This window comes from Lolium rigidum, chromosome 4, assembly GCF_022539505.1.
Source record: "Lolium rigidum isolate FL_2022 chromosome 4, APGP_CSIRO_Lrig_0.1, whole genome shotgun sequence".
NCBI lineage: Eukaryota > Viridiplantae > Streptophyta > Magnoliopsida > Poales > Poaceae > Lolium > Lolium rigidum.
Genome location: NC_061511.1, coordinates 29062564 through 29077499, shown reverse-complemented (window position 1 = coordinate 29077499; position 14936 = coordinate 29062564). Strand labels below are relative to the sequence as shown.

The window sequence follows — 14936 nt, the reverse complement described above, 5'->3', positions numbered from 1 at the left end:
TGTGGCCACCAACTAACATAGAGGGAAACGACACATCACGGTCTGACGCAGCAGTACTGTACGTACGTAGCTCGATCTTTCGTGCTTGCACTTAAACTTTTCTTCGCAGTTATCCAAAATCTAAGTGCCGCACTGTGGTACCTTGCAAGGAATACTAACAGTAGATTAATGGTTACATGTGTAGACCAACAAGTATCTATTCGATCTCGTTCATAGCAGTTCATTGGCATTAAGCAACACAGTTCGATCCGCAGTCTTCGAACACTCTTGTTACATGGGTATGATGGAGATTACAATGGAGAGAGTGTTTGTTGCCTCCGCACTTGGCTTTATTAGTTAGTTTCCTGCTCTGGCCCTCCTAACCAACTTTCCACACACATCAAACAGCTCAAGACTTCTCTCCCTGCAAGCAACATGCCATCTAGCTCACACAGTCCAACCATGCATATTATGTAGAAGAGCCTTGGCTGCCTTCTTCTTCTTCTTTTTCTTCTTCTCTTGTTCTTAATAAGTCTTGCTCACTCTCTCTCCCTCTTTGTTTGCTCGCGCTCACACGCCCTGGAGATCGATGACGTACGTATGGCAGTGCCCAGGGCTGATGCTTGTGCTGTGGTTGGCGGTCACGTCGGCGACACAAGGGCGAGGGCAGATGAGGAATGCGAATAATAATCTGACGAGAGGGAGTTTCCCCAAGGGCTTCGTCTTCGGCACGGCCGCCTCCGCCTATCAGGTAAGTTTGCTTAATTCATTCAACACATGATCCAACATGATCCATGTAACTTATTGTATAGCTTGGTCTGCTTATTCCATGGCTTGCCCTTTGTCTTGATACGGGTACAAGACATTTTTGGTGTAACATGGTTATACCTCCGATGCAGAGGCCGGGGCAATCCCATTTCAAAACAAAAAAACCATGGTTATACCTATCACGTGCTGAAAAGAAAAGCATACTTTCCGTAAGAAAATATTTTGGGTGTGAATTAACTGTATAACACTTGTGGAAGCCTATAGGACCTGGATATGTTTTTTCTTAAAAAAAAGGGGGTAGCCTCAGCCTCTGCATCAATCGGTCCTTGCAGCCATAGGAATTGAATATGTAGAAGATCACGACCTGTGATTGTTAGCAATACTCTACATTTTTTTGCAGAAAGACGGAGAATTTTTTATGAGCGGTTCAGTAAATCTTACACACACATAATCAATGAAATTTCTTGCATGAACATAGGCGATAAACATTGATAACTACTAATCAATAGTTTGATAAACTAACCCATCAAATTGTAGAATTGACATGTCCCCCCTCAGAAAAGTGTGCAAAAAGAATGTTCCCCAAAACTGACTCGAGTGACTCAGAAGCCGAGATTAAAAAAAAGTTGGAATGCAGCCATATGTGTCGCGCTGAGTGTGATTTGATCGCAAGAGTGACCCTCTTTGAGATAAATCGCAGGTTAATAATCTCTGATAAAGGAACTAGAAGGAGGTGACTACTCATCTTTATCTCTTAGAATTAATATTGTTTTAGTTTAGGAAAAGGTCCATGATAGATCATTTTCGCTGCATAATCAGCTAGGTTGTCTATTTTTTAACGACACCTCTAAGAATCACTGGTATATCGATGGAAAGTACTAAGTAACACGATTGTTGGATTTAGTAGTGGTAATTTCAATTAATGCAACTATTCACACAAACATTTCGCATAATAACTGCATTTTTTTTTCGATATGGGAGCATGCCCCAGCCTCTGCATCAATAGATGCACACGGCTAATTTATTTATAAAAAGTAAAGAGTCACAATATTTTAAGTTTACAGTCACGGATCAGACAAGGTCGATACAAGAATCAACCAAAGAAAAGCTAGGCACATAAACAAGCTATCCATTGTCTATCCTATTAATGTGCTGCCACCCAATAGCCTGAAAATAGAAGTCCCGTGCAACCATCAGCAGCCGGTTGCATCCAGTAACCATATCCTCCCGCTGATCCTCCGGGAGGAGAAAGGCCCATAGTTGCATAATCTTGGAATAAACTTATGTCTATAATGGTATATATGTGTTTTCTGAAATCATGCTTTCCTGCTAGCACGAGGGAGCCGTCAAGGAGGATGGAAGAGGACCTACCATTTGGGACAAATTCGCGCACACGTTTGGTAACATGAATATTTTTTTCTGTTCAATGAGACGGTGGCTGAATATTTTTTTGTCATATACAAAGAAACTTACGTTGGTCACTAAAATTTTCATTTCTATTATTTGAGATGGTGATACAAACTTCTGATAAATACCCTTTTCTACTGTCTAGGGAAGATCCTTGACTTCAGCAATGCTGATATTGCAGTTGACCACTACCACCGTTTTGAGGTTTTTATTCTTGGAAATGAGAACTATATTAGCGCATAAAGATGTTTGCCAATTATTCTTGAGAATGCATCGAATATGTACATGAACTTTTAATCACACATTGTAACTGAAACAACTAAATTTCAGGAGGACATTCAGCTCATGGCAGATATGGGGTTGGATGCGTACAGATTCTCAATTGCATGGTCTCGTATTCTCCCAAGTATGCATTTACAATTTTACATCTCTGGTTATCTAACTATAATTGCTAAACATGGTTGTCAAATTGTATAAATTCTTGTTTGATATTCAGATGGTACCGGTGAGGTCAACCAGGCAGGCATTGACCACTACAACAAGGTGATAGATGCACTCCTAGCAAAAGGTGAACTCTTCCACAATCTAAAAATTAAAACATTATCACCCACTTTTTCCAGGTGTTATAAAAAATAGGTGCTGAATAAAATTTAGTTCTGAGTTTACTGTCAACATAAACTATTTTTTTTCCGTAGGGATCGAGCCATATGTAACTCTCTACCATTGGGACCTTCCTCAAGCCCTGGAGGACAAGTACATGGGACTGCTTGATAGACAGATAATGTTGTGTAGGCACACACCTTCTCCATCCATGACCAATTGGAGATACTATCTGTCATCTAACAGCCAAATCACCATGATATCTGAAATGCATGCAGCAACGACTATGCCGCCTATGCGGAGACGTGTTTCAAGGCGTTTGGGGACAGGGTGAAGCGTTGGATCACCTTTAACGAGCCACACACCATAGCGGTGCAGGGCTACGACAGCGGTATCCATGCCCCGGGCCGATGTTCCGTGTTCCGCCACCTCTGCTGCAAACAAGGGAGCTCCGGCACCGAGCCCTACATTGTTGCCCACAACATCATCCTGGCTCATGCTAAGGTTTCAGACATGTATAGGAATAAGTACAAGGTCGGTCTTTACCCTCATAAACATGTGCGACGCGCGCATCATATGAATTAAGTGTTATATGAATTAAGGGTTACAGTATGTGCAAAAATATTTGTGCAGGCAGACCAGAATGGAGAGTTGGGGATGTCGCTCAATGTCATATGGTACGAGCCTATCTCAAACTCCACAGCTGATGTTGAGGCAACCAAGAGAGCACAAGAGTTCCAGCTAGGATGGTGAGCGAGCTTCACTTACTAACTCCATTGTTTTTATTGATCTGATCATTGATAACTGATGTGGTGGAGCCGAAAGGTTTGCCGATCCCTTCTTCTTAGGCGATTACCCGGCAACGATGAGATCGAGGGTCGGACAAAGGCTGCCGAGGTTCACAACCAAAGAGGCTGATTTGGTCAAGGGCTCGCTAGACTTCGTGGGGATCAATCACTACACCACATTCTACACAAAGGATGACCATTCCAGTGTCACCAAATACTTGTTGAATGATACCTTGACAGACAGCCAATCCATCAGCCTCCGTAAGTTCAGTATTTTCTCACCAAAATTTAAATCTAACTTGGTACTGATGTGTATATCTTGCACGATGTTTTCAGCCTTCAGAAATGGGAAGGCAATTGGAGATAAGGTAAATCATGTTAGCAAGATGCACATCCATTATGACAAGAAGTCCATCATCTAAGAACAAATATTTAGCTGCAACGTTATTGATTTTGTGCTGTAATGTTGCATTTGGTTCCAAAACTGTATAAACAACTGAATATTGCTCTCATGCGCCTTTGTGCAGGCCAATTCGATATGGTTGTACATTGTTCCCGTCAGCATCAGGAAACTCATGAACTATGTGAAAGATAGATACAACACACCAACTGTCTACATCACAGAAAATGGCAAGTACATCCTGATTTTAGTGTTTAGCACAACACTACAAAGATTGAACAAAAAGTTGCTTCGAGTTTACGAACATCTTTAAGAAGGTTGTGTTCTCGATCTGTGAAATGTGATTTCCTCTTTTTTTTGCAGGGATGGATGACAGTAATAGCCCCTTTATCCCCCTCAAGAAGGCCCTCAAGGACTCGAAAAGGATCAAGTACCACAATGACTACCTTACAAATCTAGCTGATTCCATAAGGTACTCACTAAAATACATTTTAGGATCTGTGGTCCGGTTAATATATAGTGTAATTTCTGCAGGGAGGACGGTTGCAATGTTCTTGGTTATTTTGTATGGTCCTTTCTTGACAATTGGGAGTGGACTGCTGGATACACCTCAAGATTTGGGTTGTACTTTGTCGACTACACAGATAACCTCAAGAGATATCCCAAGAACTCAGTTCAGTGGTTCAAGAATTTCTTGACATCATCTTGATCAAAATTTTATAGCTAATGTTATGAGTCCATGAATGTACTTGAGAATGTATGCTCTCTTTTATTGTATATATACAACTAAATTCAAAAACTCATTGTACATAGTTATGGGTTCAACATGATAATAAAAGAATTCCCGGTTTGTAAAACCAACCAAGAGTGCACCATGGACCATGAATCATTATGATGTAGAGGAATACTTCCTCCGTTTCATAATTCTTGTTTTCACTAAGCCGCCATCTAGCAACACACTCAGAATTAGACCCAATATCAACTTAACAAAATGGAAAATATGAATCCTGGGAGGGGTGTGCAACTTCCAGACCGTAAGGGTGCAAATAGGGAAAATACATCCATGCTCATGGGTGCCAAGCACCCCATATTGGTTATTTCCTCCATGACTCACAATTCCATAAAAGGATTCCATCCTTGTCAATAATCTGAATTGTTTGTACTAGGGAAACCAATTCCAGCCATCTATGATTAAGCCCATCCCAGGTATCAGCGGTGTTGATTAACAATCACATACCGTATCTGGACTCTCTAATATGATCGGAGGGAAATTGAGGAATCCTGCCGGAAATACAAGCAAAAAAAATGACGGCAACACTGGAACAGAAACGCTGCACTGCCAGATTTGACATGAAAACGGATCAGTCAGGAAAAAGCTATGAACATTCTTCACCGCGTGAGGGAAGTGCTTCAGTTTCTTTGGCCTGACCATTTGGCATTTCACTTGGGCTTCAGATTCATCATATAGGCTTTCAGATAAATCTGTTGAGCTCGGTTCAAACTTATCTTCTGCTCATACTTCGTTCTAGCTCACTCAGAACTAGGCGTGTGCACACATTAGTTTTCTGCCATGCATGTTCAATCTATACGCAAGAAATGAATTGCATATACGGAGTAGCACCCATACAACCTTTAGCACACACGGATTTCAAGATGGTCCAATCTCAACGAGCAAGGTTTTTGGAACTGTAGCTCTTCTTTCGCATTGGATGTTGCTTCAGAGAAGGGGGTAGGCTCTGTGTGTTCCGTATCTTTTTCAGCATGTAACCGCCAGCAAACCATCTGAGCCGGTAGCGTGTGCAGTGTCATGTATTTAGATCCTAATACACATCCAAATTTTGCACATCTTATATCTGACACCTGGAACTCCTCCATGTTTACTTTTCCCAAAGAAAAATAAATCAACAACAGCAAATTTTAGAATTTCGAGACATTGGTGAAAAGCTACAGCTAATAAGAGTAAGAAACATATCACTTGTACCAGCCGCCTGACAGCAAGTACAAATTCAAGAGGAAAGTGAAAAAACTGATAACTTGCACAAAGGAAGGGGACTTGAAATACACATTTTCATTGAATTTGAATTTGGATTTGGCCACACTACAGCGATACTGAACAAAACTGTGGTCTTGTCGAATTCAACTGGGGAAAGAAAGAGAAGAAACATGGAACAAAATCCTATCATGTTGACCAAGCTATTGCTTGCACAGGTAATAAGAGTAAGAAACATATCACTTGTACCAGGCGCCTCACAGCAAGTACAAATTTAAGAGAAAAGTGAAAAAACTGAGAACTTGCACAAAGGAAGGGAACATGATATACACATTTTCATTGAATTTGAATTTGAATTTGGATTTGGCCACGCTACAGCGATACAGAACAAAACTGTGGCCTTGTCAAATTCAATCGGGGGAAGAAAGCGAAGTAACAAGGAACAAAATCCTCTATCATGTTGATCAAGCTATTGCTTGCAAGGCAACTAACTATACAGGTATGTACCAACACTACATATGTCAGTCTGTCTATGTAAGCTTCCGCAGGTATTTCCTATCGTTGCATCCAATGGCAGCCTGGCGACGTACATAAATAAAGTCACCCCGGCAGCCTGCCTTCTTCGTGCACATTCCAGGAAAACCTGCGAAACAATTAACTCTGCTGCTTCTGCAACTCTGCTGCTTCTGCTGCAGCCGCCACTAAGTCATCATTTTATTTACCTTGTGATCCCGCAGTATGACGGCCAATAACTTATTGCATTTTCATCAACAAATCTTCTCAATTAACAAGTAACTAGTTCACAGGACGCTAGTCTAGCTCCAGTAAGAAATCTTGCATTGCCCATGAATACCTTTATATCCCTAGAATAAAATCAAGGAAATAATCAGCACGCCAAAGAAAAGAGACATATATGTTGACTAATGCAAATAAAGAATTGGAGACAGCTGCTGCATACTGCGGATGACTTTTACCTGCATCTTGGAACTGAGCATTCCCCGTCATCACAATGTTTTGAATGGGTGAGCAGAAGTTTCCACATGAAGATACACTTCTGGCAACCTCCTTGGTTACGGATACCACATCGTGCACCATGGAAGAACAACTTCTTCACCGCAATACAAAGTTTGAAAGTGCAATTATGTGGATCATAGAAACATTTTGATGCATGTACCAAACCCTCAAGGTAGTCCTGCTTTGAAAAGAGGCAACTTCATTAGTATGATGAAACACGAGTCAATCCTATCATTTTCCCAAAATATTTAAAGAAAAATATTAAAAACTACACAATCATTACGGAAGAACTTCACTGCTTATTAAGCTGGATATGCTTACAGACACGAAAAGAAATTGCCTGGACAAACAAGTAAAAAACTTCCAACGCTCAAAAATCATGAACAAAAAAAATTCACATGACATCTTTCATTCAAGAAAAAATCAAATTGGGAAAAATATGGTCAGAAAAAGCAATGTAGTGATGCCTAAAAGGCTTGCTGTGCCAAAATTCATGTTCAGAACAATCCAAAAACTGTAGTGTGACATTCTACCTGAACAAGGGAACAAAACATGAGATGGATCCTGTTTGTCTAATCGGTTATGCCTATTTGGCCATTTGTTAACTCATCTTATCCTACTTCAGACTATTTTTACACAGCAGATTATAGAATAAGTTCAACAAGCTGAGACGCTAACAGGGATTTAAGGATACCTGTAGAGTGTAGTTTGGCAATAGGCAGTGACTGTCTGTCTGTTTAAGTTTATGAATGTGCAAATTTTCACCGCCTTGTTTATAGCATGAATCACAATATTTGCAGCCAAGGCAAACCAGGCATCGCCATGCCAAGCGTTGATCCATGGTACGATGACAAGCAGAACAAGCTGAATCATGCAGATTATAAAGAATCATCATTGTTGAGTGTTTTGCCCGTCGGAGTGTATCAAACTGGTATTGGTTATCTTGACAGTGCTTCAAGAAATCTATTCTGCTGTCAAAATACTTGCTTTCCATTGTTGGATCTCCATCATCAGTCTCTGGAAGAGGTTCTTCCTCTATCTGTAGAAGAATTAGTTACTCTGGTCAGAATAAATTTTATCATACATGATCAAATAGCAGCATGCACAGCATGCACATTGTGCTTGCTTTATTCTGCTGATGAAATGAACTTAAAGTATAGCAGAGTAGCAGAGTTTTTATAGCAGTACTCTGAGAAATGTATGTTTTTGTTTCGTTGTAGCTGGGTGCCTGTCCTTTTGTGGAGCACTTAGCTCATCTGCATGACATCTACAAGACGAATAACAAAAACGTTGTCAGTAATAGGTGTTTTGTCAACGCAGTGGGTGAATTATCGATGAACAGAAACAAAATAAGTTTTAAAACAGGGCCTAGGTGCTAGATGATCAATGTAAGTGACAGGTGATCAATTCAAAAAAGCTGGAAGCTGATGGTTGCAAGGGCCTAGGTGCTAGATGATAATGCATTTGTGCAGTTATACAAATTTTCCATGACACGGATATTCCCAGAGGTGCTATTTTACCAAGTTCTATTTGGTCATCGAAATACATATAAGGCAGCAGATTCTGCAAGTTCAAAATAAAATAAAAGTGATCAGAAGAAATACTTACTGGTCACAAAGATGGAAGTTTTTGCAGCAGGTACAAACCCAACTTTTACCCGACACAATGGGTTCGTGGCAATGCTTGCAGAAGTGTTGAAGACAAAGCATGATAAAGTCTTCTTTCATTGTCCGCATCTTTTCACCAAGCTGCCAAAAAAGGGAAAATATGATCTCGGTACCCACATTATACTGGAAGGTGGATTAGAACATGATTTAAAATGTAAATAAACTAACCTTGTGCACTAATAGGATATCCTCAAGGTTTCCTTTCCTGTCATCACGTTTGGCAACCCGTAGGAGCCTTCCTACTTGTGTCTCTTTCTTCTGTGAGGTCTTGTCATCTTTCTTCTCAAGGAGTCTCTCTGCTTCCCCGGGCCAGAAATCGTTCTCACAGTATGGCAAGCATGCTGCTGAGATATTGGCCTTGCATTCACTGGTAGGCTGAAGGAAGAAGTCATAGAGGGTATTTCGCTCCACAACTACACCCTCCTTAACAGCCTTCTTGACCAAATTCTGGTACCTAAGAAGATTCATGAGAAAGCCCAATGAAGGCACTATAAACAAATAATTAGATTAAAAATCATAAATATCGTGTTCTAAGTACAGACCAGCTCCGAAGCTTGTCAGACTTTGGCATTTTCTGTGACGTGGGATGACAATACAAAACATAGTCATCACGCTTTGTAGATGGGCAAGCCCATATGGAGCAGCTTACAAACCCTTGTTTCTTGCAGTAGTCCAAATAACCAATCTATAAAAGAAAAAATATCGGAAGAATTTGAGACCAACATGAAATCAAGAATGTTGTCAGTTGAGTATTTGCATTCTCATACCAAAATTTCATGGTACACGAAGGTACGAAGAGCTTCCCCACTTGCAGATTTGATTTCAGGCCTGAAGTACTTGACAGAATCGATATACGCAAGATAAACATGCCTTCGGTTTGGTGATGGGCTAGCAGAACCATACTCTTGCACATACATGGCGAATAGACAAACATCCACACCTTCATTCTTTTGAAACAAGAGAATGGCCTGTATAAAACAAAAGGCAGCAAAAGTTAGCCTTCGTTATGTACAAATTAGCAGGAATTAATATTAACATGGATACTATGACAAGAGTATTTGTCAAATAAAGCATTGTTCAATCACCTTTGATTTGTACGGGAATTCCCCAGGATATTTTCCTTCTTTAAAAAAATCCCTAAAACGTGGTTGGACTTGAAGTACTCTCGCAGCTGAAGAAACCACTCTAACAGTAAGACCATCAACTCCAGGTACCTAAGAATTGGAGCACAAAAGAAAAAATTACAATAATTTACTACATAATTGACATCATATTGTAACACAATTCATAGAGACAAGCAAACAATTAATCAACACAGACAGTCTGATGAAGAGTGAATATCAGCAATCACAGCTCATTCCACAATTCTATTCTTGTTGAGCTGGTCATGCGTATATGGTGTGCATCATCACATCAAATTATCTTTATTTAAATCCAATAAAATCTGAACACATGACAGCTACAGTTTAACAAAAGAAGATCCCGAAATAGAAAAGATATCTCCCCATTATACATGCATACATGTATATTCCAACACAAGGATTAATGACCTAATAATCGAATCTCAAATATCATACAGAAAATGTTCAGTTCAAGTACAATACTGTACTGAATTACTAAGTCAACAGTATGAGATTACAATATCCTGAACTGAATTACTAAGCCAACAGCACAAGGTTAAAACACAAGAACTAATATATTAGTTTGAACACACATGGATGGGCCTACATTTAGCTTTATGGTCAACCTTTGCAAATAACTCATGGCACCTCTTTTGTGTGTTGTAAAAAATAATCATAAACAAGAGACAATACCTCTTCAAGACTTTTTCCTGAAGCGCTTGCCCTCTGCAGCCGCTCGTGCTCAAGCCGCCCTGAAAGTCTTCGCTCAATATGATCACTCAGTTTAGTTCTTGGTAACTCCAGAGCTCCTAGAACAGTAGATGATTCCAGCAAACTTATACATCCACTATCCTTCTCCTTCAATAAACATTTGGCACAAGTATATTCCGCATCCTCCTCCACAACCTTAGGGTTAAACAGAGCGCATATTTGGTGCTGCCAAGCTTTGCACTTATCGCACGCTACCCACTGAAATGACACATATGAGGAAAAGATGAGAAATTCATACATAATTATGAAATTATGAATAATTTGAGAGATATAAGAAAAGCACATTACCCATTCAGGCTCAGCATCTGTTTCTGCATAATTGAATCTCTTTTGATATTTAGATTTCGCAGTACTAAGATGGTGACATTTGGCACATATTGAACCCTTGTCATTCCCATTTTCCACATGAACGTAATAAGATCCAGTCGAATTTATTATTTTAAAACAGAGAGCACAAAAACGTGGGGGAGGTTCAAAAAGAAGCCTCTCCATCCCGCATAAATTGCATGTATTTTGGTCGGGCAAGCCAGACTGGAGTTCTTCCGTCGTCACCTTGCTCTGAAAATAAAATAAAGCAAATTGTGACAAGGGATATAAGCCAGTAGCTTAAAATAACTAATATTCTGCACAATACAATCAATCCAGTTGCCATTCTTGTGCCTGAATCAAGTGCATGTACATAATAACTACTTAACTCTGCATATTACTCAGTGACATAGGATCAGGTGGTATTACAAAATAATGGAAAACCAATGAGAACCAAATGGCTCACTCACCAGACAAGTATGCTGGTTCAAACTTCTCAGGTGATCTCTAAGCTCATCAGCAGTCAAAGCATGAAGTACTGATGCCCCTCTTTTCTTCATTGCACTTAAGCCAGCTCCAACTGCTGTTTGATCCACTGAGCTAAGCTTAGAGTCCTTCATCTCGGCGTCACCATTTACATCACACGATTCTTCTTCTGCTTGTACAGCAGTCTCTGGAAATTTAACAATGTCCATGCTATGCATATCTTCATTGGTCAGTCCGAGCACAACATTGCTGTCCCCCAAGGAACAGCCAGAGGGTGACTTTGTAGGTAACTCTGTGGTTTCAGACTGTAATGTTTCAGAAGATGCAATTTCATTGGCAGCAGGCAGTTGCTGGTTTGGAAACTCTACTTTAGTGGCATGGACAGGACTGGGAAAATTAATCTTTAATCGTTTTGCTGGATGATGCTTGCCAGAAGATTCATCTGAAGTAGGCGAAGTTGGCTTGGATACAGTGCTATTTGATGTTGGTTCAGCTCTCCCCACTCTCTCTCTACCAGAGTCAGCCATGTAGCGGCATTGATTATGGCTGAGTTTGGTGTTCAAATTTGAGCATTTCTCTCTGCTGAAACCTTGGGAGTCCAATACCTGGCTACATCCATTCACTTGCATGCACTCGTCAAGTTCGCATTCACCTTTGATGTTCTGGCGCATTTTCGATTGGTCATAGATATAAGACAAGTCATGGGCTCCAGGCGTGATATTTGACTGATCTGGCTGCTCTATTGGGTGACTATGCGTATACACCTCCTCATCACATTCTCTGTATTGTAGCGATAATGGTACTTGGCCAGTGGAATATCGGTTGTCATTTGTAGAATTTGCGGATCGATCACACATTGCAGAAAAAGAACTGGAACTACCAGAGGTCGACGGTTGTGGACTATCAACTTGATGAGCATCACCTGGGAAAAAATAGTCATAATGTTTATGATGAGAAATAGCTTTACTTCAGGTTCATACAAAGTCAGGTATAAGTAAAATAACTTACCTCGGAAATGGTCCTTTGAATGGAAAGTATGCACCCCACCACTGAAATCCCCAGCAAGAGAGGGACTGCATTTTGGTAGTCCTGACAGACATGGAGCAACTGTGGTATTTGCTAAGCATTCAGCTGATGAACGAGCAAAGTTGGCAGGAAACTTATGGTGGCCATTTGGTGCAAATCCTGCCAAAAACAATCCAACATAAAAAACCCGAAGTTGTGCTGTGAGGATAAAGTAGAGAACCCACTATCTTAAGTGTGTAACTCACCCTGAGGATAAAACACGTCATGTGATATGTCTCTTGCACGCAGGGACGGATTGATAGAACCAGGAACAGCTCTACCATACTGCAAATTTGAATCTGTAACTTCCATCCCATACTGTTCTGCGTTGTATGTGGGTAAGGCCACTGAAGAAGCCCAAGAATTTCTACTGTTGTGAAATGATCCACGAGTGAGAACAGTATTCAACCTAACTTGTAAAGTTTCAAGATCCATGTACTCCACCTGAGAAAAGGACTAAGTGTTAGCAGGTCATTCAGAAGTTAAATGATTGAATTCCAGGAGTACATATCAGATAAGCTAACAGTAAGAGTACCATGAAAGTTAAACAAAACAAATTAAAAGAATAACTTAAACTTTGAAAAGCAGTTCATGTTCAGAAGTAACTCTAAAATGATGAAATAAAACACCACAGGCTATAGTATTACACTCCCTTTACTTCAGAGACCAAGAAGACACTAAATCTATGAAGTTGATGAGATGACCATACACAACACTATTAAGTGATGACATGTTACAACCACTTAACCTCTGCAGCTGTATTAAAATATGTGTAGGCACTGTAGACAATTTTTTTGATTTGTGGACTCCTGTGTTGAGCAGAAATTATAGTGAAACGGAGGGAATGGTCATATTTGCAACAAGAAGCAACACAAACCTGCGATTCAGCCTCCTTATAAAGCTGCTCATCAATACTTCTTGAAATTTCGTCAAGATAATGTTTGTGCAAGTTACAGAACTCCTGCCTTGTTTTCAGGTAGTCTACACTGGAGAGGAAAAGAAATCAGGATGTAATGCGGAAACAGGAAAAACCAATGATAAATTAGTAGCCAGAGACAGAACAACTCCTTTTTCAGACACTAGAAATTAGCATGGGGGTTTCTAAGAATTAAGCACGACAACGATAGTGCCATACATAGTACGTCAACATATTTGCCATGAACATATATGGCTGAAACCCAACAGTACACACAAGTCACAGTTTATTCAGCCCCAATTCCATAACATGTAGGAAAGGACCGACACACTGCAATCATTATCAAGAAGTACACGACAATGCGAACAGCAAGAACATGAACAACGACATAACTATCTCAACACACGATAAACACGGAGAGCAAGCAAAATAGCTACACCTAGAACGTAGCCTGCTGACACAGTAGTAGTGAGCTAGTAGCATTTTGTGTGGCCTCGTTCCAGAAACTTACATTTTATTCCGAACGACCCTACGGACCGGAGACGTGTTGGAATCCATGTTATCCAGCTGAAGCATCTGCACTGCGGCGCGCTGCGTGTACGGTTTCAGGACGGGGAAGCCGGTTGGTTGCGCATGCTGCTGCTGCTGCTGGACCCCTCGGATGCTTTTTCGTGCCATCATCGTTGAGGGTCACCTGAAACCAGCGGATTTTGAGTCAGTTAACAGTTTAGTCAGAGTCTACGGAATGTCACCGGAGAATCGGCATTGCCTCTCTACACATTCCAATGTCGCCAAATAATACATATGTTTTTTTTTTGGAAAAAAGGAATACATAACTGCACAATTATGAATTATGGACAGAGCAACGATCAGCCATATTGCGAAACTCAATCCGGCTATCTGTGGCAGGCACGCATCGTCGCCTAAGCCACGCGCCTTGCGGGGAAACGCGAAGAAACCCTAACCCTAGACGTGCCCGTAGGGGGGGGGGGGGGAGATCCGGATCGGGGAGGGGGGGCGTTACCTAGGGCTCCCCGGCGCAAGGACGGCCGGGGATGCCGTGGGGGAGGGCGAAGGATGCCACGCTGGGGTCGCCGGGGAAGCGGGTGGCTGGCTAGGGTTAGGGCTAGGGCGGCGGTGCGACGGGGAAGACGACGACGACGGGCTGGACGGGGACGAGGAGGAGGTGAGAGAAAAATTAATAATAAGGACCAATATGGCCCAGACTGGATCAGGAACGGCCCAAGATGATACAAGCTCGGTTTTGGCTTGGTTTGGATTTGGAGGACAGCTGACGGGGAGGGAGGATAAATTTCTCTCAAAAAAAGAAAAGAAAAAAGAAGGGAGGGAGGATAAATGATATCGATAATTTTCGTTCTAAATCTGGGTCTCTTTTTTTATGTAACTAGTAGAAAGTAAAAGTGTCTGTGCGTTGCCCTTTGCTCCGACATCAGCTTCTACATTGAACCGACAACTCCAATTCTTCAACCCTGTGTCAAGGCAGGATGAGTCCCACGAGGGACGTATTCATGTGTTGCATCCAACTTCTCTCGTTCAGGTGGTCATTGTTGGTTCGTCTTCACCGTCATCAACCAAGAAATCACCATCGATTCCGATCAGCGCATCATCCTCCACACCATGGCGCGTACAACACCGTT

General features: G+C 41.2%; 2 protein-coding genes across 3 annotated transcripts; one reads left to right on the top strand and one right to left on the bottom strand.

Moving 5' to 3' along the window:
* Positions 1-553: 553 nt before the first annotated feature.
* On the top strand, positions 554-4657 carry LOC124646426 (beta-glucosidase 34-like). The gene is made up of 13 exons (XM_047186540.1): positions 554-730; positions 2081-2147; positions 2300-2358; positions 2485-2560; positions 2651-2722; positions 2850-2937; positions 3033-3288; positions 3388-3503; positions 3580-3803; positions 3879-3910; positions 4070-4172; positions 4306-4414; positions 4477-4657. Exons 1-13 carry the CDS (start codon positions 569-571, stop codon positions 4649-4651), a joined length of 1539 nt encoding a protein of 512 aa, XP_047042496.1. The 5' UTR covers positions 554-568; the 3' UTR covers positions 4652-4657.
* A 1582-nt stretch (positions 4658-6239) lies between these two features.
* LOC124706253 (probable histone acetyltransferase HAC-like 3) lies at positions 6240-13972 on the bottom strand. 2 transcript variants are annotated; one of them, XM_047237907.1, is made up of 16 exons: positions 13790-13972; positions 13240-13348; positions 12569-12806; positions 12306-12482; positions 11282-12219; positions 10794-11063; positions 10428-10703; positions 9699-9827; positions 9381-9581; positions 9156-9298; positions 8782-9067; positions 8555-8694; positions 8135-8213; positions 7641-7985; positions 6907-7127; positions 6240-6795 (listed from the first exon to the last, which is right to left on the bottom strand). In XM_047237907.1, the coding sequence occupies exons 1-16, from the start codon at positions 13957-13959 to the stop codon at positions 6717-6719; spliced, it is 3801 nt and encodes a 1266-aa protein (XP_047093863.1). In that variant the 5' UTR covers positions 13960-13972; the 3' UTR covers positions 6240-6716. The 2 variants fall into 2 exon arrangements, with proteins under 2 accessions (XP_047093863.1, XP_047093864.1); XM_047237908.1 differs by having other exon boundaries at positions 6907-7124.
* Positions 13973-14936: the final 964 nt, after the last annotated feature.